The 26,784-nt window shown below is 41.1% G+C and overlaps 1 protein-coding gene across 6 annotated transcripts in view; it reads left to right on the top strand.

The window, feature by feature from the left end:
- The window catches only part of DIP2B (disco interacting protein 2 homolog B), a 67,099-nt gene extending 43,772 nt beyond the window's left edge, over positions 1–23,327 (top strand). For 5 of the 6 annotated variants that reach the window (XM_035308813.1, XM_035308808.1, XM_035308812.1 and 2 more), the window contains 29 exons: positions 185–295; positions 1,794–1,917; positions 2,433–2,542; positions 3,269–3,371; positions 3,891–3,955; positions 4,222–4,315; positions 4,858–4,977; positions 5,793–5,907; positions 6,543–6,682; positions 6,902–7,038; positions 7,260–7,340; positions 8,627–8,754; positions 9,564–9,678; positions 10,623–10,824; positions 11,406–11,515; positions 11,652–11,732; positions 12,292–12,415; positions 13,446–13,567; positions 14,148–14,259; positions 14,915–15,024; positions 15,683–15,813; positions 16,399–16,567; positions 17,618–17,788; positions 18,286–18,347; positions 18,476–18,533; positions 19,117–19,191; positions 19,786–19,963; positions 20,150–20,273; positions 20,796–23,327. In XM_035308813.1, the coding sequence (XP_035164704.1) occupies positions 185–295; positions 1,794–1,917; positions 2,433–2,542; positions 3,269–3,371; positions 3,891–3,955; positions 4,222–4,315; positions 4,858–4,977; positions 5,793–5,907; positions 6,543–6,682; positions 6,902–7,038; positions 7,260–7,340; positions 8,627–8,754; positions 9,564–9,678; positions 10,623–10,824; positions 11,406–11,515; positions 11,652–11,732; positions 12,292–12,415; positions 13,446–13,567; positions 14,148–14,259; positions 14,915–15,024; positions 15,683–15,813; positions 16,399–16,567; positions 17,618–17,788; positions 18,286–18,347; positions 18,476–18,533; positions 19,117–19,191; positions 19,786–19,963; positions 20,150–20,273; positions 20,796–21,048 (3,525 nt within the window). In that variant the 3' untranslated portion in view covers positions 21,049–23,327. The remainder of the gene's footprint in view (positions 1–184; positions 296–1,793; positions 1,918–2,432; positions 2,543–3,268; positions 3,372–3,890; positions 3,956–4,221; positions 4,316–4,857; positions 4,978–5,792; positions 5,908–6,542; positions 6,683–6,901; positions 7,039–7,259; positions 7,341–8,626; positions 8,755–9,563; positions 9,679–10,622; positions 10,825–11,405; positions 11,516–11,651; positions 11,733–12,291; positions 12,416–13,445; positions 13,568–14,147; positions 14,260–14,914; positions 15,025–15,682; positions 15,814–16,398; positions 16,568–17,617; positions 17,789–18,285; positions 18,348–18,475; positions 18,534–19,116; positions 19,192–19,785; positions 19,964–20,149; positions 20,274–20,795) is intronic. The other variant, XM_035308810.1, reaches the window with a different exon arrangement.
- Positions 23,328–26,784: the final 3,457 nt, after the last annotated feature.

Genomic DNA, 26,784 nt, shown 5'->3' with positions numbered 1-26,784 from the left:
TGCCGTTACTGCATGAGGAATGAGTGCACATAGCACATTCTGTGGAGGAGTGCTTGAAGAAGCCCTGTGAAAAATGCTCTGTTAGAATGTGAAATAACAGTTTTCTGACTTCTAGTCACTGTTGCTTTGAACTTTGCATTTTTTCCTTGTATTTCCACTAACAAAACATTTCTGTGAATTGTAGGTAGCCCTTGTTTATCCCAACAATGACCCAGTCATGTTTATGGTGGCATTTTACGGCTGTCTCCTAGCAGAAGTCATACCAGTGCCTATAGAGGTACCTCTTACCAGAAAGGTAACGTTGATGGAACTTAGAGGAGTGATAGGCTGATGTGGGATGAGACCCAAGTCAGACCATCAACCTCTGAAAGCGTTTCACAGCCTCCAGCTACTGCCTCAGCAGTTCTGTATCAACGCAACGTGCGAGACCTTTGTGAACCTGGAATAGGAGTTTAAAAATGGAAAAACATATTGACCAGAGAGCTGTGCTGAGCAGCTTCAAATGGTCCATTTGCCTAAATGCTGTAGTTTTGACTACAGTAGTATTGACTATTATTATTGCAAATAATTTGTATGGTACAGATAATACTGCAAATCTGCCTTCTGATTCATGTGAAGGGGGCTCATTTCCAACCATGCTTAGTGTCTGATTTTGCTGGAAGCTGAAGGTACTAAGTATTTCTGAAGACTTCCTGGCACCTTTTGTAAATTCTCAGCAAAGCATTTTCTTTACCCTTACCAGAATTTTTGCAATGCTGCCATATTATTGCTATGTCAAAAACTGTCTAAAGTTTTTTTTTTTTTTTTAAAATTTAAGTCTAAAGTTTTTCTAAACTAAAGAATTTCGTAAGAGTTAACAAAAGCAACAGGATAATGGCAAGCATATGGCAAGAGAGGTGGTAATGCAATGGTAAGCTAGTTTGGTAATACTATGGGAATCACAGAGCTTTGCATGTCTTCAACATGACAATTGCTATAGCAACCAAATATAAAATTAAAGCTTTTCTTAGCATTTGTCCAATCAGGTTTCTTAGTGAGCTACCTCATTTCAGTGTTTTTATCATTGTGCAATAGAAATTAGTTACTGGGGAAACAGAAGCCTTGTTATTTCAGTGTAATTATATATTTTGATTTTTTTTTGGCCTCATGATTCCTCTTTGAAGCATCTGGCCTTCCATTAATGAAAATAAATGGTGTACACTCAATGCCTATACGCTGGGCATGAGCACTCCTTTTCTGTGGGTTTCCTGTGCAACGCATCTTAGTTTTGCCAATACAATATTTGCTTTGGGTATTTTTTGTGCAATCTATCCCCAGTTACGTAATCTTTTTGTTTCTGAACTTCAAAACAAGTTGAAAAGAGCAGACTTGGTAAGCAGAAGATTAAGTAGCCCTTCTGCATTTCTGTGATGACTTACTCTTTTCCTGTGGACTTTTACTGGCTTATAGGTACGTCTCCGTTTTCACCCAGCGTGACTTTGTGCTGGATATATCATCTTCCAAAATGTGCTATTACATAAACGTGGAAGTGGTTGCATTCCTCCCTGCCAGACAGTGGTTTTCAGAGTTTCAAACCATTGCCAGACATTGGATGTGGGAGGAAAAAGACAAACCAAAGGAAAGAGTGCTTGCGAGCATGGGTTGTTTCCGTCTCCTCTCAGTGTGATCCATAATGTTACCATCCAGTTACCAGAGCATTACCAACCCTTGGAATTTGGTAAGGGGAAAGTTGACTTACAGCATCCTTAAGCAGGAATGACTCTTCCCCCTCTTCTCCACGCCTCTTCCCTCAGGATGCTGGTGGTCAGCAGATTGGTTTCCTACTGGGAAGCTGTGGGATCGCTTTGGCCCTCACCACCGAAGTTTGTCTGAAAGGGCTTCCAAAAACCCAAAATGGAGAAATTGTGCAGTTTAAAGGTTAGTTTGCTTACAGGCTCACTTTTGATTGTACTAACTGAACTGTCTGAAAGTAGTTGGCAAGAGTCTGAATGCGTTTTGGAGAGGCAAAGCGAACAACTGTTGCGATAGCATCGCTTGCTGTTGTGGGCTTTATGCATACGGTATAAATTGATCTGTGGATCTGGCAAAACTACTCTGTTGTTCTGGAAGTCGTGACAAATCCACCTTAGGAGCCAGGGTTGTCCTCAGATCCCTTCAGTGGCATTTGGCAGGTTCAGAAGCAGTTTTATTAATGATACAGCAAGCTATATTTAGAATACTGCAGGGATCTTTCCTGAGTAGAGGAAGTGCCTTGTTGCCCACTGAACTCCCTGATGAGAAATGCCTTCTGGCTAGCAGCTTGGGTTGGATTGCTATTGTGCTTGCATAACTGAAGTTGGATAAATGATGGGGGGCTTTTGTGTATTCTTGCAGAACATAAATCCGTCACTAAATAAACTGATATTAATGTTCCACTTTAATTTTGGCTCTAGGTTGGCCTAGACTCAAATGGGTTGTGACAGATTCAAAATACCTCTCCAAATCTCCTAAGGACTGGCAGCCCAACATCTCAGCTGCAGGAACTGAGCCAGCATATATTGAGGTAAGTAGTGAATGGGGAATAGGAACTAGTTCCTGTGAGCTGAATTTAATGTTCTAATCATCGGAGAGCGAATACCATCACCTCAGTACCTTAAACTTCTCCGTTTTTAGCCGCTGAAACAAGTCCTTCGCTGTGTACAACCTGCTGTGAAGTTTATTTTAGTTGTATTTTTGTGGCCTTTGAGCACTGCTTAAAATGAATAGAACACTGCTCTTGTTCCAGAGAGCTAGTAGTGGAGACATCTGGGTTAGCTGAGACAGTGTACTGGATAACACAGGTTTCTGTAACTACTTGAGTCAACAGCACTTGGAATTTTCTGTCCATCCTAGCAGAGCTTATTTTCATTTGTACATCCCAATAAGGCAGCTTCTAGGAACTGCAGTGGTTTAAGTAGTAACAGTAATTAGGCTATTCTAAAATTACCAATTGGCTTTCCAATTTACTTACGGGAAGAAAAGGAGATGTTCTGAGAAGTAGTAATAACGAAATAAGCACAAATACATTAAATTACTATCTTCATCTCTGGGATTACTCTGAACACATTTGATACCTGAACGACTATCTTTTCCATAATCAACCTCGCTGATACTTTTCTACAAGCAAGGACTTTGAGTCTCTCTCAGCAGCTTTTGAGGAACAAAATTTTATTTAAGATGGACTCTGTGTTTTCATTTTCTTCATTTTTGGGATCCAGATTCACACCATGACATTTTTTCTCTTCTGTAGTACAAGACTAGCAAAGAGGGCAGTGTTATGGGTGTTACAGTGTCTCGGATCGCAATGCTCTCTCACTGTCAAGCTTTGTCTCAGGCTTGCAACTATTCTGAAGGTAGGTGATGTCACAAACAACAAAGAAATTAAGAAAAAAAAGCGAATCTTATATCTGTTGACTGCACCTTTATTTTTAGAGCTGTATGTCGTAGTACTTGAAAATGCAGAGTATGTCTTTTGAAAGCCATCACTTTGATTTCCACTGCTTCTGGGAGTCAGTGTTTGAATGATGTTCTCTACTCTCTCCCCCTGCTACTGCTCGTGCATAATGAGGTTAAGACCCTTTCTGTTCTACTGATGTACATTACGTGCTGGAATGTAAATTTCCTGCAACTCTCTGGGATGTGTTCCTTCTCTTCAACTGATGTTTGGTTGCCTTATTTTGCATAACAAGGAACTCTGACTAGTAAAATGTATAATCGGATAAACAAGGCTCTGTACTTGCTTGCTACTTTTGTACCTCTTGGAACAGATCTGACGATAAAATGAGAGATAAATGTATACATATTTGACCATAAATAATGGTCACAATTGCCCAAGGACATTTTGTTTCAAAACTACAATTTTATTTTTCCAGGTGAAACAATAGTGAATGTTTTGGATTTTAAGAAGGATGCAGGGTTGTGGCATGGCATTCTAACGGTGAGTTGAGCCTGTGAAGGCTTTCTGAAGCATTTCATAACTCTTTTTAATTGCAACATGTGAGGAGGTGGTTTAAGGACCATTACCTACTAAGTCAGCCATACAGAGAACTGTAGATCTGGCGAGAGGTGTAGAAGCATCCTCAGTAAATGTATGTGGATTTAAGGTGGGGTGGAGGGCTTTATGGGGGCTGAGGGTGACTCCTGCTTCTGCTTTTTAATATGTCTTGTTAGCCCTTTGCTAAAAATCCTTTTCCTGTTTTTCAGAATGTAATGAACAAATTGCATACTATCAGTGTGCCCTATTCTGTGATGAAAACCTGTCCACTGTCATGGGTGCAGAGGGTTCACACCCACAAAGGTAACTGTGCATGTTCCGCAGCTTAAGCTTGAAGATTTCAGAATAAACAAGTGAAGGGCATTAAAATCTAAAATGCTTTAGAGCCTGTCTTCATGCTCTTCAGTGACAAATGGGCCAAAACACTAATTTATTTCTAAGTATGCACAAAATCCTAATGCCACACGGACCTCAGCAACTGCAGAGAACTTGGAGACCTCACAACCTGTGTTCTTGAAGTCAGTGCCTTTTATGAGATCAAAAAAATAGCTGAACGCAGAAAGATCCCAAGTCCTTAGTGAGGACATTCAGGTGATGGTAATGATTCATGTGTCTTTGGGGAGAGGCTACAATAGTTGTAGACCCTGGCAGAGGTGGTGGGGGAAATGTCCTGCATACAACAGCAAATGCTGTTGTCTAGTAGGGTTTGCTGTTACTGCAGGCTCAAATACAGCTTGCTTGCTTTAGAGTATTCTTTTATGGAGCTTTTGAGTGTATATTCAAATAAAAATGACTCACGGAAAGCTTTTATGTGTTCTGATATCTATTTTTGTGTTGGATTGCAGCAAAAGTTGCTTTAGTCAAGTGTCGAGACTTGCACTGGGCCATGATGGCCCATCGAGACCAAAGAGATGTCAGTTTGAGTTCCCTACGGATGCTGATTGTAACTGATGGTGCAAATCCCTGTGAGTATGCACATTCCGCTGTTACCACAAAAGAGGTTTCTCAGAGAGTTGTTACCATATGCTCAAATTGAACTCTTCTTGTAGTTAATTCCAAGAAGATCAAAGTTAGGGCAGCTGCCTGGTAACACAGAACTGTGGATTGTGGTACTTGAGTGCCAGGGCAATGGGTTTTCTGTGCTTTCATCCTTTGAGTACGAGTTGTGAAAGGTACTGCAAAGGCAGAAGCAGGAGAGTTGAATGGGAAGAGCTCTTATGCGTAAAACAGAATTCTGCTAGACACAGTGAGATGGGTTTTAAAGTGCTCACTGGGGATAAGGTAAAGGCTTTTGAGAAGAAAATTGAAGGGGAAAAAATACCCTGAAAGATCTGTAAGGAATGCTGCTAGCGAAGAGGCATAAAGAACGTTCATCTAGATGGTACCAACTGGAAGGGATGCTTGGAATACCAGTAGGCCTGTTTTGATTATGTCCACTGCTTGGAAACAGACCCTACGTATGTCTGCTAATTGTTGCAGGTTTGGAAAAAAATTTAATTTTGTTGTACCATGAGCGTGTAACAACTCTAACAACGCCAGAGCAAGCTGGGGGAGAAAAGCAGACTTGTTCAAGGAGAGTATGCCTTTGCCCAAGTCACGTTCAGTAGGCACTCCTTTGTGGCTGATATCTTGGAAGATGCTACGTGGAGTTTTTAGAAGGGATACGGTGTATATATATATATACTCTGCAAATACACTGGTCTTATTTCTAGGTTATTTTAGAGACAGTTTTTAAAATTTAATTATTTAAAGTCGCAGTTGCGTATTTTCTTTTTTTCAGGGTCTGTTTCTTCATGTGATGCCTTCCTGAGCTTGTTTCAGAGCCATGGGCTTAAACCAGAGGCAATTTGTCCGTGTGCCACATCTCCAGAAGCGATGACTATTGCAATACGGAGGTAATGGGCATAGAGCATTGCAGTCTGTTTGCTAGATTAAGTGATCCTGGCTAAGGTTTGTGCACACATCTGTTGGTCGTAGTTGACTTCAGCATGTAATAAGCTCCACTGACATTTACTATGTACACTCGGGGTGTTCAAGTAGCTGAGTCGTTAAACATTTCTCCTGGCATATAAGTGTTTTTTTCTCCCTAAGATGGACGATAGCTCAACAGCACTTTTAAGACGTGTGCGCTGCTTTTTTCTGCTCTTGTTTACACAGCTAGTGTGGTATTTTTGAATCAGAGATCGAATTTAATGTCACTTCAGACAGTAGTTTTCATAGTATTTCTGTCTATTGCTGCCTCCTGTAAATATATAGTGCTAAAATCATCTGGCCTGGAAGCTGGTCTGTAACACAGGTTAAGCTAAAGACCTGGCAGAAGAGTTGTGATTCACATGCACAAGAATTAGATTTCTTATTGAGCGTTGTGGCTCTTCTGGGGGCAATCTCTGCTGCCATCTTACAGTTTTAAATCTGTTCTGTAGAGAAAAGACACGGAAGTAGGCATTTTTCTGTGCTTTGATATCTTCATCAGAGTCTGATAATAGCTTGTAGGTCTGATTTGGCATTTTGATTTGTGTGTCCTTCAAAGGCCTGGGGTCCCTGGAGCACCTTTGCCTGGAAGAGCCATACTGTCCATGAATGGGCTGAGTTTTGGTGTGATTCGTGTCAACACTGAAGATAAAAACTCTGCTCTCACTGTTCAGGATGTTGGCCATGTGATGCCAGGAGGTAAGAATATGCAGGAGTCCCTTCTAAGATCTTTTTGCGAATGCTCAAGAGCACTGGGAGATTTTAGAAAAAGATGCAGTTGGTCTTCTCTCTCATTCAGCCTCAGCGCTGCAGGAGTCCCCATAACATGTTGTATTTCTTGTGGTTAAATATGTTAATTCCTAGATAAGCCAAAAACCTTGGGGCCTTTTTTTCTAAACAATTTATAATTTGTCCTAGGAATGATGTGTATAGTGAAACCTGACGGACCGCCTCAGCTGTGTAAAACAGATGAGATTGGTGAAATCTGTGTTAGCTCCAGAGCAGGAGGGATGATGTATTACGGGCTGGCAGGGCTGACAAAGAATACATTTGAGGTATGTATAGTAAAACGCACGTTTCTTTCCCGGTTTCCTGTGTAGAACTGACAGTCTTGTATGATCTCTTGTTTTTGTAACTGAACCGTTAATGTTTTTTAAAGAGAGCCCCTGAAAACCCTGTTACAGTTAGATGTTTTCAGTGCAGAATTGTTGAGGGGGATGTCTTTCTGCCCTCAGGCAAATCCACTTTGCCTCCAATGTCGTCCCTTCTGTTGCAGGTTATCCCTGTGAACTCGGCTGGCTCTCCAGTGGGTGATGTGCCATTTGTCCGTTCCGGCTTGCTGGGCTTTGTTGGACCTGTACGTAACACAGCTTTTGAGCTTGCCCCGCTGTGTTTTGTTTGTGCTAATAGCCCAGAACTGTTAAAAGACAATCATTTGGGTACAGAAGTACGTGTACATGGTTGCTAGCTGTGGATGACAAGGCAGTTGAGAGAGAATGTGTTTAAACCAGTAAGAACCCTTCCTTTCCTGGCACGTTGTCATTACAGTGCCTTATTGTATTGCTTCTTATGTTTTTAGGTCACTAGTTCTTTTAAAACCAAATGTAGGAATCTTTGGTGTGGTGGTTCTGCTTCACGTGCTGGAATGTCTTGTCTCAGTGAGTTGCTTGAATCACAGAATCACAGAATCACAGAATTTCTAGGTTGGAAGAGACCTCAAGATCATCGAGTCCAACCTCTAACCTAACACTAACAGTCCCCACTAAACCATATCCCTAAGCTCTACATCTAAACGTCTTTTGAAGACTTCCAGGGATGGTGACTCCACCACCTCCCTGGGCAGCCTGTTCCAATGCCTCACAACCCTTTCAGTAAAGAAGCTCTTCCTAACATCTGACCTAAAACTCCCCTGGCGCAACTTTAGCCCATTCCCCCTCGTCCTGTCACCAGGCACATGGGAGAACAGGCCAACCCCCACCTCTCTACAGCCTCCTTTAAGGTATCTGTAGAGAGCGATAAGGTCGCCCCTGAGCCTCCTCTTCTCCAGGCTGAATAAGCCCAGCTCCTTCAGCCGCTCCTCATAGGACTTGTTCTCCAGGCCCCTCACCAGCTTCGTCGCCCTTCTTTGGACCCGCTCAAGCACCTCGATGTCCTTCTTGTAGCGAGGGGCCCAAAACTGAACACAGTACTCGAGGTACGGCCTCACCAGAGCCGAGTACAGGGGGACGATCACCTCCCTAGCCCTGCTGGTCACACTATTTCTGATACAAGCCAGGATGCCGTTGGCCTTCTTGGCCACCTGAGCACACTGCTGGCTCATATTCAGCCGACTGTCCACTATCACTCCCAGGTCCTTCTCCGCCTGGCAGCTCTCCAACCACTCATCTCCCAGCCTGTAGCTCTGCTTGGGATTATTACGCCCCAGGTGCAGGACCCGGCACTTAGCCTTGTTAAACTTCATGCAGTATGCTTCTTCTTTAGTTACAAATGGCCTAATTGAAAGAGGAAATATTTTATATAAATTTTGTTGCCTCTAATTTCAACAGCTAGATCCAAGTAATAGTTATAAAATATGCAAATCATCACAGACATTTGAATACCTGCTTTATGTACGTGACTGACTGATACCCTTTTATCTTTCAGGGCAGCTTGGTGTTTGTGGTTGGAAAAATGGATGGATTGCTGACAGTTAGTGGGCGCAGACACAACGCTGATGACATTGTCGCAACTGGATTGGCCGTAGAGTCGATAAAAACAGTTTACAGAGGAAGGTTAGCAAAATAAACCTCGCCTCTTCCCATAAACTTCTGCATGTAATACAATTAAATGCGATCTTTACTGTGATCTCCAGTTTCTCTTCAGTAACTGGTTTGTTTGCTTAGGTCAGATGAATTCATATGTTTCTGGTTTAGACAAAAGTTGGCCTGATCCTGCCTAACACAGGTCTGTTTTCCCCAGTACTCTGTCTGGCTTTTCTTCAAGCCTGTGTAATTTAGGGGAAGGATTTGAGTAACAAGATAAGTCAGCCACAGAGAGACTGCAAAGTTTATTTCTCTGTCTCTGTAGAATTTAGTTTTAAGTCTCTGTAGTAGCTGGCTACTGGCGGATGCTCGGCGGCAAGGATGAGTGTCATTAATTTTCAAAGGTCCTTAATTTTATTCACCGGTTGTGGATCTAACTTTCTAGATCATCGAGAAGATTTAGAGCTCATATCTCTAAGACTTGACAGAAGGTTTTAAGCCCCCTATATCACACAGAAAATGTTAAAGTTTTTTTTGCATTGGTGATTTACCACAGGATTGGAACAGGAATGTGATGGCAGGATGAGAGTTCACGGGCCTTTGCTATGTAGGAATTTCATCAGAAGGTGGAATTAATCCTTTATTCCACAAAGTATTTCCTTTATGACTCAGTTTAACTGTCTAATGCTTTTTCTCTGTATTTGCCCCATGGTTCTGGTGGTTTTTTGTTGTTGGTTCTTTGTTTTTTTATGAGCTTTTCTGTAATCTGTTTCTCTGGTTGCCTGTACCAAGGAGCAAATTTGACATTCCTGCCAATACGGCTCTCCCATTGTCCCTAGGATTGCTGTATTCTCAGTCTCTGTCTTCTATGATGAGAGGATCGTGGTGGTTGCAGAGCAGAGGCCAGATGCGTCCGAAGAGGACAGTTTTCAGTGGATGAGTCGAGTGCTGCAGGTAAGCCCAGTTACACAGGTGGGTGAGGTGAGTTCGTGCAGCGTGTGGGCAGATCAGAGGCCACCAGCGTGCTACAGATGGAAAGAGCATAGGCTCATGATCCCTCTTGGCACAAGGTATTTTTACAAGGTTGCAAGCTGGGTACATCTGCTGTGTACAAGCTGTTCTGTTATGTCCTGAAGGTCCTGGGAAAGCGTCTGCAACACAGAATAGCGTAAGCTCTGACAAAGTGATTGCCATTTTGCTAGCAAGGTGACTGTATAGAGAAACACAATTGCCTCTCGATGCTGCAGATCAGATCCAGTGCTCAAACGCAGGAATTCTGCTTTTAGGATTACATTATGCTGGTGTTCAAAGTTATGCTTTAAAGTTGCCCTTATCTTTGAGATGTGTTTTCAGCAGGGAGGCAGTGAACAGAGAATGGTTAAAACAGCTGAATAAGCATAGTCCTAAGAAAGTAGAATGAGATGCAGAAACTTTGAGAGCTGCATGCACGTATGGTGTGAAGTATGCAAACTGGGGAGAGAAGTCAGGGAAGTACCTGGTGATGCGAATAATGTATTAGTTGCCTGCATGCTGAGGCGAGGCGGACAAAAAGGAACAGAGTGATGGCACAGAGGAGACAGATGGATAAAATCCTAAGATGAAAATCATATGATTCATCAGGCAACTGTATATTTTGAGAGTTTAGTCATGAAATATTTTTAAATGGATTTCTTGTATACGGAATGGTTTATAAATGAAGAGATGCTAACAAGCACTTAACTCTTACCATGGGGCTTGCTAATGTTACACAGGTCAGATGGAATGACAGTGACTGTCTCAGTCCTTCAGTACTTTATGATGTAGGGATTTGTCTTGTGGTATGTCAGCGAAGCCTGTAACGCTAGACTATTTCCAGTAATACCAACAATTCAAGTGACGACCATCTTTCCTTTCTCTAGGCAATTGACAGCATTCACCAAGTGGGTGTATATTGTCTTGCTCTTGTGCCAGCTAATACATTGCCAAAAACTCCACTGGGAGGGATCCATATCTCACAAACTAAACAGCACTTTCTGGAGGGCTCTCTGCATCCGTGCAACATTCTCATGTGCCCGCACACGTGTGTGACGAATTTGCCAAAACCCAGGCAGAAACAACCAGGTAACATTTTGTTTAACATTAGTAAACTGAAGTTGACCACCTCAGACCTAGGAAGCTGTTTTTTCATGTTGTGACCTATGGCTAGGGCAGGCTTGATGCTTCTGTTAGCATCGGTCAGGAATTGTGATTCCTGCCTCTTGGGGTTGTCTCTGCTGCTGAAGAGGAGCAAAGCCTTCTGAACTGTATTAGCGAGGTTTCATTACTTCTCTTCTCATCAGTGCCAAGGAGCAGTGAGAGCCTATGGAGAATCTTTGTACCTTTTGCTCTTCAACAGATTGCAGTTCTAGGCCAGCTCCTTATTATTTGCATTAGAAGTCCTGATTCTGGCAGTGCATCCCAGACCTAGAGCCTCCTCTACAAAGCAGTGCTAATTCCTTTTTTGGGGTAGAAGAAACTCAGTCTGCCTCGTAACAGAGTGACTTACCTTTGGGTCATACATGAGTCACTGTGGGGCCTCCCATCCTGTCAGCTTTTGCTTGTTTTAAACATTACCCTGCTGCAGATAATTTGGCAAGGCACCGTTCATAGCATGTGGGTGTGTTCCTGTGTTCTGATTCTGCGTGGCTGTTCTTTACCAACAGGTGTTGGCCCTGCCTCTGTGATGGTGGGGAACCTGGTCGCTGGGAAGCGGATTGCTCAAGCCTCTGGGAGAGATCTCGGTCAATTAGAAGACAATGATTTAGTTAAAAAGGTAAATCGGTATTTATTGCAACTGAAGGATGGGAAAAGTTTGCCCTACAGCTGACCGCAAAGCAGCAATGTGAAGCAGACTTAAGTATTGCCTGTGAAATAGAAGCAGCAGTGTTTAATTACCACCTCTGTTTCAGCACCAGTTCCTGACAGAGGTATTACAGTGGAGAGCTCAAGCAACTCCTGACCACCCGCTCTTCCTTCTGTTAAATGCCAAGGTACAGTCAATTTTTCTGAAGGTCCACAGCATGCTATTCAGCCCGAATTTGAGACTGTGTTTAAGATCTTTGCCCACTGCAGTGTCCTCTACTTAGCCTCTGTATCAGATATTGCCCTAGGATTTGTAACTTAAAATTTGCACCTTTGAACCTGTAGCCCTTGTCATCTTAATGACCGTAATGGTTCAATGCTTCATTTTAAAACTGAACGTGTTTGTAGGTCTCACTGGTTCCTGTATGATTTAATGGTGTATCCCTGTTGAGTATATTCTGGCAAGGTTCTGGTGCAAGAAGACCTGAACTGACTCCCTGGAAGGTAGAATTTTCTAGAGCAGATCTAACTCTGTTTCTATCTTTTTGATATCGTAGTGGATAAAGAGCTCAATGAATGGCAGCAGCGTATAGGTATTGATAACTAGTAGCTATAGACTGAGGGTAGTAAGCAAGGTTGTTGGGGTTGTTCTTTTGTTTTTGTTTGTTTTCTTTCTTTGGTTCCAGCAACTGGTTTGCTGCCACGTTGTGCCAGGCCTTGTTGAGAACATTTTTGTCTCCTTTCAAGGGAACCACTGTGTGCACAGCCACCTGCCTTCAGTTGCACAAAAAGGCCGAGAGAATTGCATCAGTTCTGTGTGACAAAGGACATCTCAATGCAGGAGACAATGTGGTGCTTCTTTATCCTCCTGGTAAGCAAGTTTTAATAAGAACTGCATCCCACTGTGGAAATGCAACGTGGTGTTTCTTTGAAATTTCATTGAGATCTGGAAATATAGGAGAGATCGTTGAAGCAGCAATACCTTAGGGAGTACATAACTTGCTGATCTAGTTTTGACTCCACAGAGAGCTGTCCTAATGTCTTTCAGTTGCAGTATCAGGACTCAAACTTCGATTCTCTAGAGTTTTGGAAGAGCTGATTTGTACCTTCTCACTCCTGGAGAGATGCTGGGAGCTCTAGGCATCTTGCTGCCTCCTGATGTTTAGAACAAAAGCTTTAAAAACTTTTGTGGTTATCAAAGAACCACTGGTATGATCTGCTCACTTCAAGGTTATTTCAAACGTGTGACCACGCTGCATGTGCTGGAGAAATGGATTCATTAGTCACCCCACCAGAGACTCCTCGGCTCCTGGTCTCGTTTGCCTGAAGTCACGCCAGTCAGCGGCTCTTCATTCAGGGAAAGCATGTAGTTTGCTTCTGGTACCGAGTGGTGCCATCACCTTCAGCCATGTGGAAAAACGGGCTCTTCCTCTGAGACTGTTAGGTGCCTCTTCTACAGCAGGAGGCTGGGAGCAGGGGGCAGTGCAGTCTGCTGTGGCCAGCAGCACACAGCTTTATCACTTGGCGTGTGTAAGATGCTCACTGCTACCAAGAGGTGCTCTTTGGTGTGTGTACTTCCACTGCCAGAGAATTGTGTTTTGTCCTGATTTTGGAGTCATTTAACAGCTGGGATATTCTTTTCTTGAAAGATGAATATTTTTTGCAGTCTTCTCTGCTTTCCCAGGCCCTTATCCCAAGCTTCCTAGCTTCCTTGTCACGCTGGCCTCAGTGTTTGGACTGCTTATGTTGCACATCTGTGCCGTGGGAGCGACTAGCCTGTGTTCCTTTTTCTAATGAAAATTTTAACTGATGCTCAGAGAACAAGTACTCGGGGAAAGGCTGGTGTCACCAGGGTGTCCATCCACCAGCGCTGTACGCTACAGCCTCTCGTGTCCTTGCAGGCATTGAGCTCATCACTGCGTTCTATGGCTGTTTGTATGCTGGCTGCATCCCCGTGACCGTGAGACCACCTCATGCCCAGAGCCTCACTGCTACTCTGCCCACTGTGCGAATGATCGTGGAAGTGAGTAATGGGGCCGTCGCTGAGAGCGTGGCCGGAGCGCTCTTGTTTCAGCCTCTCAGATTTGAGGGGGTAACACAGCTGTCCAAACTCCCGTGCTGTTTAAGTGACGGCAGTGACTGAGGCACGTCTTATACCTGAGGGACAGTGATTTAATTCATAAGATGCAAGTGAGAACCGCCTCTCCTTTTTATGTAGCAACATGAATTGCCTTGAAACAGTTGGTTTCTGAGGGATACTAACGTGATGTTAATTCCTCAAATTTCATATTGATGCTCCTTACTGGTGCAAATCCTGCTGTTAGTTACTTTACAAGTTCGGTAACCCAAAAAGGATGTCTCTGCGTTATAAACGTAGTCTGTGTAATGTTTTACCTGGGCTAAAGGTCCTGCCACGCTTATTTGCATTTTAATCTGCATTTGGGGTTTTAGTGAAGGAAGTGTTGAAAATTAATGCAAGTCTGCTTGGGGAAACTGGCTACAGATGGTAAAATATATTCTCTGAATATCAAATCTTGCTGTGACAGTGTCTGCGGGATGTGCTTTTTGCCTTTTTTTTTTTTAGCAAACGTTTATCTTTTTAGGTCAGCAAAGCTGCCTGTATTCTCACAACCCAGACCTTAATGAGGCTGCTGAAATCCAGAGAGGCGGCTGCTGCTGTAGATGTGAAAACCTGGCCAACCATCATCGACACAGGTGTGGTCTTAGAAGACTTTTTCAAGTTCTGTGTAGGCAATACCAAAGGGAGACACTGCCCCTCACTGTAGATGTTAACCAGATGGCTCATACAGTTTTGTTTGAAAACTTAGAAACTGTCCAAGATAGAAGCCAGGTCTGACCTTGTTTGCTCATCTCTCTTCTGCATTTGTTGAGATATAAATGGAACATAATTTTATTGGAAAATCACGTTGCAGACAACAGTAATTTCCTTATGGCAGCTTTTCATGTCATGGTCAACTTACCTTGTCTCCTTGTCTGGCACTAGAGAGCGAGCAACTCAGATAACATAATAAGTAGGGTATGTTTTTGCATTAATTGTGTCTCTTATTATGTAGTCATGCTTCATCCTTTGGCCTTGGAGTTTAAGAAAATAAAAGTAAAAGCATGTATATTTACCATCTTTGGTTTACACACAGAAGATTTGGTTGGTCTCTTCTCCCTTTTTCTGAGAAGGAATAACTTTCTACATGAGAACTTTGGCAAAAGTCTTCTCATATACTAGTCTGTCTCTTTGGAAAGAGAATTAATTGAAAGCTTTGTGGTCCACCTCAGCCTATTTGAAAGTTGTTCTCCTTTCAAATACCAGTTGAGTATTTAAAAAATCAAATCTGTTTGTTCCTTTCTTGCACAGATGACTTGCCCAGGAAGCGGCTGTCTCAGATCTATAAACCACCTACGTCTGAAATGTTAGCATATCTAGATTTTAGTGTTTCCACAACAGGCATGCTTACAGGAGTAAAGGTACAGTAAAATGGTGTTAGAAGATGGGGTTTTTTGGAGTCTCACCTTTGGCTGATAATCCGAACCACCTCTCCTGCATACCTCCACTAAAACTGGCTTTTGTAGATTAAATAAAGACCACGCTTTTCTTCCAATAAAGCTATGGATTTGCTGCACAGAATGCAGTATGACTGCAGGCTGAAGAATTAGTTCTGCTGTGCAGGAAGACAGGTCTCTACAGGGAGCATCAGGAATTCTGCTACTGCCTCCTGCTGGAGAGTAGCCTGTTAGGAGAGCAGTGAGTGATGTGAGTAGCACAGCTGTGAACTTTGGCTTTCCCGCTGCTGCACCAAAAGCAAAATAAGAATGCAGTTGATAGAGAAGATACAATGAAACTAAAACAAAAAGAAAGCCTTAGACTGGCATTAATGGTCATCTCTATTTGGGGTGTGAGATACCTAAAGCTTTTAAGCAATAGCTATTGGTATCGCTGCTTCTGGCTTACTGTGGCTCAGAGGGTTTTGCAGTGCTCTGCATCTGCTATGGGAGGTAAGAAAAAATAGAGTTACTGAGAAGTGCTATCAAGGCAAACCTCTCATGATTCTTCTCTGCTTGTCATGATTAAGTCCTGTTTTGATGTTCTGGAATTTCAGCACGGTTTCTGTCTTTGCTGTTGCAGATGTCCCATGCAGCAGTGAGTGGCCTTTGCAGGGCAATCAAGCTTCAGTGCGAGCTCTACTCCTCGCGGCAGATTGCAATTTGTCTCGACCCCTATTGTGGACTAGGTTTTGTGCTCTGGTGCCTTTGCAGGTATGATCTTTGAGTGGAAAAGGGTGAAGATTAACTCCTGGCTGGTTTTAAGTGGGAAATGACAGTCCCCGTCTCTAGCTGGTGTAATTACAGACAGATATGTTGACATTACCAGAATGACTAATTTACAGTAAGAGGAGAATTTCTCTGTGAGCTGACAATGATATGTTCCCTTTCCCTGCAGATTAGCAAGTTGTTATCCTATCTTGATTATGCATATTTGTGCTGCTGAATATTACTGGCTCCAGAATGTTTCTCTTGCCTTTCTTCCTTGATTATATGTTGCAGTAAGGGAATTTTCTTTCTGTAAACTGTGTGGTTGAGCCAGTTCTCTTCCTTCACTCTGACAGTGTGTGTGCACGCTTGTGTGTGTGTAAATTGTTATTCTTGTAAAATAAGTTGTATTTATAATTCAGTGTTGCTATCGAATGTGGGCATTGTAGCTATTATCAATTTGCCTCTGATCAGGGACCAAAAGCAGGCTGTGGGACCTAGCAGGAATGTGAGATGAAAATCCAGTAAATATTAATTTAAAGATAACTACATGCTGCACAAAAATATTCTCTTCTTTGATGTTCTTCACAGTGTGTATTCTGGACACCAGTCAATTTTAATTCCTCCTATGGAGCTGGAATCCAATCTTTTTCTCTGGTTATCTACTGTCAGCCAGTATAAAATAAGGGACACTTTCTGTTCCTATTCAGTCATGGAACTGTGCACAAAGGGACTTGGAAACCAAGTTGAAATGTTAAAGGTAAGAAATGCCTCCTGAATGTTATGTTACATGAAGTAATTAAACTGTTGTTGTAAAGCAAAGCGATGCAATTGTTAAACACAACAGTACCATGATGCACAAGTCTCCGGTCTACAGCTTGCTCAAAAAGCAAAAGCAGCAAAAGAAATGTTTGGAGCCTCAGGAAATTAAAAGGATTGAAATAGAGCAAGGTGTATGTGTTGCAGTGTAAGTAGCACATTGCCTGCGAGTGTCAGAGACTGCCGGGCAAACCCTAAGGAGAGGATGCCAGCAGCAAAATGCTATGCAGAGGAATTGGTTATATAACAGTCTGCAGTGAAGGCTCAGACCAGCACATGATGTAAAGCACACACGATAAATGCTTGGCTAAATAAAGGTGTTTTCTCTTGAGAGAGGAGAGGAAGGAAAAAAAAAATAGCTATGTAAAAGGCTTGAGGTGGCTTTTTGCATGGGTTTACTGAAATAATTTGTGTACTCCGTTTACAAGGTTAAGGATTGGTCTTGTCCTGTTGGTTGCATAGAGTCCTGAAGGTGCTTACCCTGTGGAGTGTCACCAGGCAAACAGAATAATGCACAGATTTGAACAACTGGCTAGTGCTGTTCAGTGCACTCGTGATCGTGTCTAGAAGGAATAATGATTTCTGGTCTCAGTTTTGTTGAAGACTTGGGGCAGCCTCAGTAAATGACTTTACAGTCTCACTTGGTTTGGTTTCCATGTATATAAATAAGGAATAACAGATGTACTCTTATCTGAAAGGCACTGCAGAAGCACATGATGCTACACTATCTCAGAAGAAGGAGCAGTGTTGATGATGATTTTGTTGTAGCAGTATTTCTAGGCTGTAGTCAGACACATTTTATAACTACACATAGGAGCTGAAGAGAGGAAACGAACACAAGAGCAGAGTTTGTCTTGCATTTCTAGAGTGATTTCTTTGAGATCTAAAGGATAAAAAACTTTTTCTGAGGGCTTAGGTCTTGGTGCAGTGTGGCAGAGGTAATTAACACATACAGTCCTGTGCACTCATTTGTGTCTGCACTCTTTTCCAGTCACGAGGAATTAATCTGTCCTGTGTCCGGACGTGTGTGGTAGTTGCAGAAGAAAGACCACGAGTTTCTCTCACTCATTCCTTCTCAAAACTCTTCAAAGACATTGGCCTGTCATCTCGTGCTGTAAGCACCACCTTTGGATCAAGAGTCAATGTTGCTATCTGTTTACAGGTAATGCAAGTGCCTTCTAGTGCATATATTGTCACTGGCATCAGATTTCCAGATTCCATTGTATTCTGAGTTGGTAAATCATCTAATCTGCACATGCTTCTGTGCTGTCTTAGTATAGCCCCACGTCTGCTTTGTAGAGAACAGCAAGCGCAAGATTTAAGCAGCTTTTGTTTTCAGCTGCATCAGAAATACTCAAAACTACTGAAACGTGGCATTAGAGGACTGTTTATTTCCATGTCAGCAGTAACTCTAGTTGCCCCAGCGCTGAGAGCTGAAAGTGCTTGGGCTGTTTTCCCCCTCAAAATGTATCTCACACTGTTGTTTTGGTTAGTATAGAGAGAAATAGGCTGTGCTTACTGACATGATTCCTTGAGTGCAACTGCAAAGGTAGGGAAAAGCAGATATGAATTTTGCTGTCAGTATGAAGTTCCTGAAATGTTTGAGCTCAGACAGAGGTTGCATAAAATATATATAATTTTTTAATGCTTACTCTTTAGGGAACCTCTGGGCCTGATCCCACCACAGTGTATGTAGATCTGAAGTCCTTGAGACATGACAGGTACAGTAAGTTTAAGTAAACCTACCAATAACTCATCCATATCAAATGTTGTAATGGTGCTTAGCTATCACGCCTCTCAGTAGATTTCAGCTCTTTTCTTTTCCTGACAATGTTTTCTCTGATTTCAGAGTACGTCTGGTGGAAAGGGGAGCTCCCCAAAGCCTGCTCCTTTCAGAATCTGGGAAGGTAACTTCATGTTTTTACCTGCTGGCATGGCACACGGCACCTGATGACCATGCAGCACTTTTTATGCCCTTAATGATGATGTTGATGTGTAGCTAGGAAAGGTGGTCTTGTGCCATGGCATGAGCAGAGGTGGTTACAGTGCTCTTCCGGAAGGTTATTTTGGTTTATAACGAGCACAAAACTATTTGGAGAATTGTTTGTTTACAGTAAGTGAATCATATCAAAAGTGTCCACTGTATCCTTGAAATCAGGTTCCATGTGGGATTTACTGTAGCTCTTACTCCCTTCTCTAAATGAATTAGCAGAAGATGTTTGCAATAATTTTTAACACTGAAGTCTTCAAAATCAAGGTTTAGCAACATCTGCAGGCATAGAATGCCTTTTCTGTGTGGCTCTGCAGACGTGAAACACTTGCATACTGTTGTAGTACCTGGAGTGTACATGCCCTAGCGTGTTTTTACATGTTTGTAATTTCCATGGGTGAAATCATGCCTTTGTGGAGGTAAATGAACAGCCTTTGTATTGTAGTTATGTGTGAAGGTGATTCTAATACTGATTGCATATTCCTTTTTATGACCTTTAGATTTTACCTGGAGTCAAAGTAGTCATTGTTAATCCTGAGACAAAAGGGCCTCTAGGAGATTCTCATCTTGGAGAGGTAAGCGCAGATTTTACTTTTTGGATAGCTTCTCCTGCTGTCTGTCTCTTGATCTATATTCTCTCACTTTAATTGCGTAAATTGCTGGTGAGTAGAAGTACTTGTAGGCCTTCTTTGTTGAATTATTTCAGATTTAGGGGATGTTATTTTAGTGTTAAGTTTAAAGAAAAAGAAAATCTGCCAGAAATGAAGAAGGCTTCTTCAGTTCTAAATCATACATGACTGTCTTCCAAATAGATCTGTTACATTTTTCTCTCTGTATCTCAATCACACACCAGTATATTTAATCTGTGTTGACAGATTGCCATCAATTGTTGGACTCACATGTTATAAAAATCCAGTAATTTATAAAAATTACTCAGCCCTCAGTTTACAGTTATTAGGAGGGGGGATCTGCAAGATGCATTTTTGATATCCTATAGGATGTTTGGGGGGTTGAGCTAAATGCAAAATATTTTTGGACCTGGAAAACCTTAGATATCTTTATACCTAACTGTAACCTCCTCATTACAGTTTATTATCTGCTTTAAATACTCAAAACATGCTCTGTTGTTGTAGTGTGTAGATCTGACACTTTTTCCACTTCTAATACAGATTTGGGTAAATAGTCCACACACAGCCAGTGGTTACTATACCATCTATGACAATGAAACCCTTCAAGCTGATCATTTCAACACTCGTCTGAGTTTTGGCGATGCTGCTCAGACACTTTGGGCTCGGACTGGATACCTTGGTTTTGTTCGTCGGACAGAGCTTACAGCTGCCAGTGGAGGTATGGCAGAAATTAGTCTTTGTCTTTCACATGGAGAGTTTTCTTTCATACAGTGCAACAAATGAGTCCTGATCCATGTGTTGGGGTATAGGAGACCCATGGTTTTAACCAAATTCCACTTATATTGGCTGCTGTTTTGTGTTTTTATAGTATGCATACATTTCATTTCCCATTTCTCCTCTCTAGAGCGCCATGATGCACTGTATGTTGTTGGAGCACTGGATGAAACTCTGGAGCTGAGGGGACTGCGTTACCATCCAATTGATATTGAGACTTCAGTATCTCGAACGCACAGGAGCATTGCCGAATGGTAAAACAGCAGTGAAAAATGAATTCAGCCTAACCTAGATGGAACAATGGAACATAGCAATGTTTATCCAATTATGCAGGATTTAATGGGTGGAGTGGGGTGGCCAGAAGGCAAAGACAGACACTTACTTTGTGTTACCATCAGCAAGTTGCGTGATCTTCATATCCATCTCTTTTCCCTTCCATAGGTCAGAATAATATTGGGCTGACTCTGTGAATCTCTTCTCATGAGCCTTAATTCAAATTAGAAATTACTATTTCCTGCTTTGTGGTTTAAAGAACCATTCATACGTGAGTTAGTGAAAGGCACCATTTAGTTCCTTTGTCAAACCTGGTAGTACTAAGATGTGCTTGAACTGATCTTTCATATGTTGGGACTGGGTATTGGAGTTAGGTTGTTTTGAAATACAATGTAAAGCCAGGTGGTAAACTCCATCTAAGAATTAAAAAATATATAAACTTTGGATCTTTGTGAAAATAACTGCATTTTCTTTTTTTTTTTTTTTTTCCTTTCTGACTACAGTGCTGTGTTCACATGGACCAACTTGCTTGTGGTTGTTGTGGAGCTGTGTGGCTGTGAACAAGAAGCCCTGGATTTAGTCCCTCTAGTTACAAATGTGGTCCTGGAAGAACATTATCTAATTGTGGGAGTGGTGGTGGTAGTTGATCCTGGAGTTATTCCTATCAATTCCAGAGGAGAGAAACAACGAATGCATCTCCGTGACAGTTTTCTAGCGGATCAGTTAGACCCCATATATGTAGCTTATAACATGTAACGTTTATGGGGGAAGTGACGCTCAGAAACTTTGCAGGACCACCAAACGACAAAGGGTGGCTGTAGAAATGAAGCTGGTGAAAATTACTAATACTTGATATAAAGTTTGAGATTGCTGCCATATTCCCTTCATCTCATCCTGTGGTATTAAGATCACATTAACTACCAGTGGACAAAAGGAAATGTGGTAGACAATGGCAAACGTTTGTAACAGTTTACTGAAATATTAGCTTTATTAGAAAATGCAAAGTTGACAAGCGTGTGAACTGCAAAATTCCTAAGGCCTTTACTGTAGTGTTACTTTTTTCATCCGTTGTACATATTTGTATTTTTATCTAATACTGTTTTAGGATTCTCTAAGGGGAGGGTTTATTTAGTTAAGATAATAAACTATTACGAGGAGGGTCATCAGAGTTCAGCAATTCCCTACTATATAAAATGTACTTTGCATCTGAACTGTAGCTATCCATTCCATGGGATCACACAACTTATTTAAAATTGTGCCATGACCAAATCAATAACTTACGGAATCTAAGAGTTACTTATTCATATAGATATTTCTTGAATTAAAAAAAAAAATGCCTATATTTTAAATATGTAAATATTATTATACATAATTCACTTAGATAGAAAATTAACTTGGATAATGATGACAGCTGAAGGTAGACATTTTTAAGGACAAGTAACTTTTGTGGTCCTTAGCATAATTACATTTGGTTAGACAACTAATGTGAGATACACAAATCTTACACAAGTTTTCTTATTTCAGTATGTAGTCTTCTATTGCTGGCCAGAAATGTGTCATAGCACGTAGAAACCTGTGACTTGAAGGCACATCTCTATAAATGAGGCTGAAATATTTAAACAGTAACATGCAATCTGGCAGAAATCGCAGTGCTAAGTCCAAAATGCTTAACTGAAACGATGCGAAGTTACAGCCTCTGCCTCCACCCTCTGAAACCTCGTGTTTAAAGGAAAAAAAAAATCCTATAGGTGAACAGTTAAATTCACTGTCTGTGCAATTCAGTCATTATTCCATTCAATTCCCTCTAGATACAGCAAGAAGCATTGTAGATAGGCTTTACTGTAAACTGGGAGACAACAACCCAGAGTTCTTCAAAACATCCCCTGGAAACAATAAGGAATTTCTGGGTTTGGGGCTGAATACAATTTTTCTTTTACAGGAGGAGGCACAAAAATGAAATGGAGTAATTCTGGTAAATCATTGTTAAATAACTCATGAAAAATGAATATTCCAAACTTCAAAATGCTTTGTTGGTTTTCACATTAGTAACTGTAAAGAAGCAGAAGCCCTAGAGTAGTGGGAACAGGCTCTTGCTGTTAGTAAGCGATTGCTCTCTGGGCTAATGGAGAGACAGCGTTTAAGTTTTGACTCAGAATTACCTTTCTTTCATGTAATCCTTAATAATCTTTTAAATTCCTATGGATGTTAAGAAAATATGACTTTGGAAGCAATGAGAGCTGATACCAGATAACGCAGCAGGGTTTTTTTTTGAGTCAAATATGATATACAGTGTAAATAAACTTGTTATTAAAATGTTCCACATTACCTCATTCAAAATTTGTAGGCAGTTTTTAAAAGGTTTATAGTATGAACTCTGAAGATCCTGTGGCAGTTGTAAGAGCAGAACACAGTGTATCTGTAAGCAAATCCCAGTTTTGTACTTGAAAAACTCCTGATGCATTCTGTTAGCTCTGGCTGAGGTCAGGAGTGGTAAAATTTAGGTGGGAAGTTCTGAATATTTTTGAAAAATATGTGGTGGAGAAATAGATTTAGAAGCTGCAAGTTATTATGGCAAGTCTCAAGTTGAGTTTTTTGCAAAGGCTTCCCTTTACAGGTGCATATTTTTGAATGATTTCTTTTTCCCTATCTGCCACTGTGATTAAGACAACATCACAGATGAAATTCTCGTGGTATTGTGCTGCGGCACAGATGTGACAGGTTTTCTGTTATCGGTGTCTAGTTTCTTATATTATGTGTGTCCTAAACTACCTGCACATGAAGTTTTTTGTATGTTTAGTTTCAACAAATTGGCCACAAAGTAAGGAAGGTGACAAGTGTAACTGTGAGTAATACAGTTGGTACTGCAACTACTTATTTAGGGTGCAGAACGCACTGAAGTTGTTACTCTTTTTCAGCCAGCAAAGTGGGAGAATCTCCTCGTTTTGTTATGCACCACTTTGTAATTTTTCTTGCACAGCAAAGTGACTCAAGTACAGCCTTCACTTTGTTGTTGCACATTTCAGGAAAAAAAAAAAGAAAAAGAAAAAGATGGCCTTGACTTTTTCTTACTGAAATTAAAGCTTTATCTAAATTCTTTCAACAACTACCACATTTGTCCATCAAAAATGATTTATTTTTGAAAAAAATCTAAGATTGTATTTTATTTTTAGTCGCCATTTTTTTCAGAAATAAAAAGTGGATGTATTAATTTGATCAGACTTCCAGTATGTGGCAGATTGACTTTCTAAAATGTAATTTTAAAATGGCACATTCGATTTCCTCCCATTTTTTATATGGCTAGGTATCTGCTAGTTTCTTACGCTTTTCGTTTTCATCTCACAAGTTTACTCATGCTGTTAATCTTTGCTTTGGTATATTACATTTCTCTGTTAGAGAACTAAATTTACAATCCTGTCCTTAGAATGAGACAACATTCTACGTTTGATTGCCAGTAAGTGACATGTAGAAGCTGGCCAGTTTTGATTTCGTTGAATGCTTTTGTCTATGTTTGGCGCAGTGAAAAGCAGTGTATTGGAGAAGTACTATGGAGCTGCGAATCTGGAAACCCTGATTTCTAACTCCAGCTCTGCTAATGACTTGCCACAAGGCCTTCAACAGGTCATTTCACTCCTTCAGTTTCTTCATCTGTAGATGAGGATATTATCTAATCCTTACAACATCCCTGTGAGGTAACTAACTGTACAGCACTAAGTGCTAAGTATTTTTCATTGCTAGCCTCTTTGAGGTCAGGGTCAGTTTGTTCTTCCAAACTGATAAATGATTATTTGGTTGTCTTGGAGGGCTGTCAAGAGATGTGACCATTTCACTTCAAAGTGCTTGCTTGGTGTCACTCCATATGAGAACAAAATGAAATACTAACTTCACAAAATTGGCAGGGCGACCGAAGGTTCTGATGTTGCATGTTCAGGTTCAGACTTGGGCTCTTCTCCGTAACTGCTGAAACAAGCGTTGAGTCCCAAGAAGTAGATTCTCCATGCCCGTTTGACTCTGCAACTTATCTAGTTGCAGAGGACAAATTATTTCCTGTCGTTGTCCATCAGATTCCAAGCTAACAGCTGCAATGAAACTTAATCTAGGATTCTTTTTTTTTTTTTTTTTTTTTTTTTTTTTTTTTTTTACCACTTGGAACTAAAATATTTTGTATGTCTTACTGTTTATGAATATTCCCTAAGCAAAGTATGTGGGTACAGGTAATTTCAAGTCCTGTTTTGTTAACATTTGCACTGCATTTCTGATTTAAATCAATGTAATTAAGATGTGTCATACTAACTGTCTTTAAAAGGTTGTAAAAACGATAAATTTTAGCCCTAAATGCAATTTTCTTTAATTTCTGTCAACCTATTTACCATTGTCAAATTCAGACTACAGCATTATGTAATTATGTATAAAGTTTTTATTTATTTAAAATTAGATTAGATATACATTTTTAAATTTAACATCTGGCTGGACAGTGTTCCATTAACGCATTGATTGTGTTTCCTTTGTCTTGTGTTAATAAATATTGATGCCTGATTGTTTGCTTAGTTCTTTATCTGCTGTTTCCCTGAAGGATTTTGTAAGAAGCCAAACATTGGTTAGTATTTATCATGGTGAAAGGGAGAACTTGTAAGTATTTTTGCAAGTACGTTTTATCAAATGTATATAGAAATGTATGAGACCTGAGCCTGTGAAGAGCTGAGCTCCCTGCACTTCACTTCCATGGCAGGACATGGAGTTTTTTGTACCTGCAGCAGGAGGCTCTTACAGCTTTTGAAATCAGAGTTATTATAACTGGGATCACTTTTTGAGGAGGAACTAGATGCAATTTTGAGCATGGCTTACCTATATTTAATATTTTGCTGTCGTATTAAATATTCCTTATTTAATTTCTGGTTAAGATTCAGGTTTGGTATGTTTCATTTTGAACTGGATTCAGTGAGAGATTTATAGTCTCTTAAACCTCTGCAATTCCCAACAGCATTTTAGGTTCTCTGTCCTCTGGAAGATTAAAGCAGTTGTGTAAGGCTTTGTATTGAGCTGATGAGACAAACTTTGGTGGCATTTGAGCTTTAACATTTGATAGTCTCTGCTGTCAAAAACTAACCGTGGAGTTTTTATGAAGACTTATTTTAAATACTCATAGATATTAAGATATAGTTTAGTACCAGAGAGGATGTAATCAAGATTATAATCTAACACCAGCTACTGCCTCTGTATGTACCTATTAATGGCTATATGTTTTTGGGTAAGAATATACGTAAACACATTATTTACTACAAATGATGAGTGGCAATTTTACCGTGGTTTCTTCTGAGCACATTTCACTTTCATTAAATTTTACCTGTATTTTAAAATTACTTGATATTGGGAAAACCTCTTAATAAATAAATGGAAAATGGGGGGAAGGAGGGAGGTATACTTTGAATTGTTATATTAATCAAGGAAGTTGAAAAAGCCAATAAATCTTGCCTTTTTGTAAATACACTTAGATTTGAGTGACCAGACTTCTTGGGTGTTTGAAGATTCTTTTTTTCAGTTGTCACAACTCTGGCTCAGGCACGTTCTGAGGTAACTTCTTATACTGTGGCCTGTTTTCTTTGGCCTGGTATTTTCTCTGGGATAAACTCCACAATTGCATCAGGATGCACTGCACCAAAGCAACCTAGAATAATTGGGAAACTGGTGTTAAGTTTTGCTTGACGGCTTCCCCCTGCCACACAGGAGAGGGGTAAGGACATCACTGCTCCCACACCCTGTACAGCTGGAGTGGCCTGAGCCTGGAAGCTGAATTCCCCAGGGTTTTCCGTGGCCTTTGCTGACTTGGTTCAGGTGATCGGGTAAGGCTTCCAGAGGCTGCAGACCTTGGCAACCCTCTCTGATAATAAGCTTATTTACAGCTTGTGCTAGAACAACTGTTGGGAAATGTTAAAAATCACAGGAGAGACTACTGTTGGTGATGACCGAGTTCACATTTCCTTTACAAAAATCGCTAAATTTACCTCCTGTGCTGCAAAAAGTGATCTTTGTGAAAAGATCCAATGGACTTTGGTGCTGCTTTTACAATTCTCCTTAAGAGGAAAAAGTCACTGCAACCCACCCCTGGCACGGGAGGGGGTACAGCCACAATTCTGCCTGCACCCTTTCTGCTTGACCTTTGTTTAGTCTAAAGCAGTTAATGTGCCATGTCTGAAATTCCTAATGCCTTTGCAGGAATAGTTTATTTTTTATAATTATTTTTTAACAAAAAAAAAAAAAAAAAAAAAAGGAATTTGTGAATTTGTGTTTCAGCTTTCATGCACTGTCTACGTTGAATAGGCCTCGTGCTTGTGCACTTCTGCGCTTTATTTTGGATTTCGACACGAATTTTTGTGCCGAATAACCGGCGGGTTGGAGCCTTCTCCTGAGGCGGGCCCTGACCAGGAAGCGCCGGGCCGCGGCCTGCTCAGACCTCCGCCGCCTTCCCGCTCTCGGGCCGGGCAGCGCCGCTCTAGC

The sequence above is a fragment of the Oxyura jamaicensis genome, chromosome 33 (assembly GCF_011077185.1).
Source record: "Oxyura jamaicensis isolate SHBP4307 breed ruddy duck chromosome 33, BPBGC_Ojam_1.0, whole genome shotgun sequence".
NCBI classification, from domain to species: Eukaryota; Metazoa; Chordata; class Aves; order Anseriformes; family Anatidae; genus Oxyura; species Oxyura jamaicensis.
Note: the sequence above shows the minus strand (reverse complement) of the source record. Positions and strands in the feature narration are given on the sequence as shown.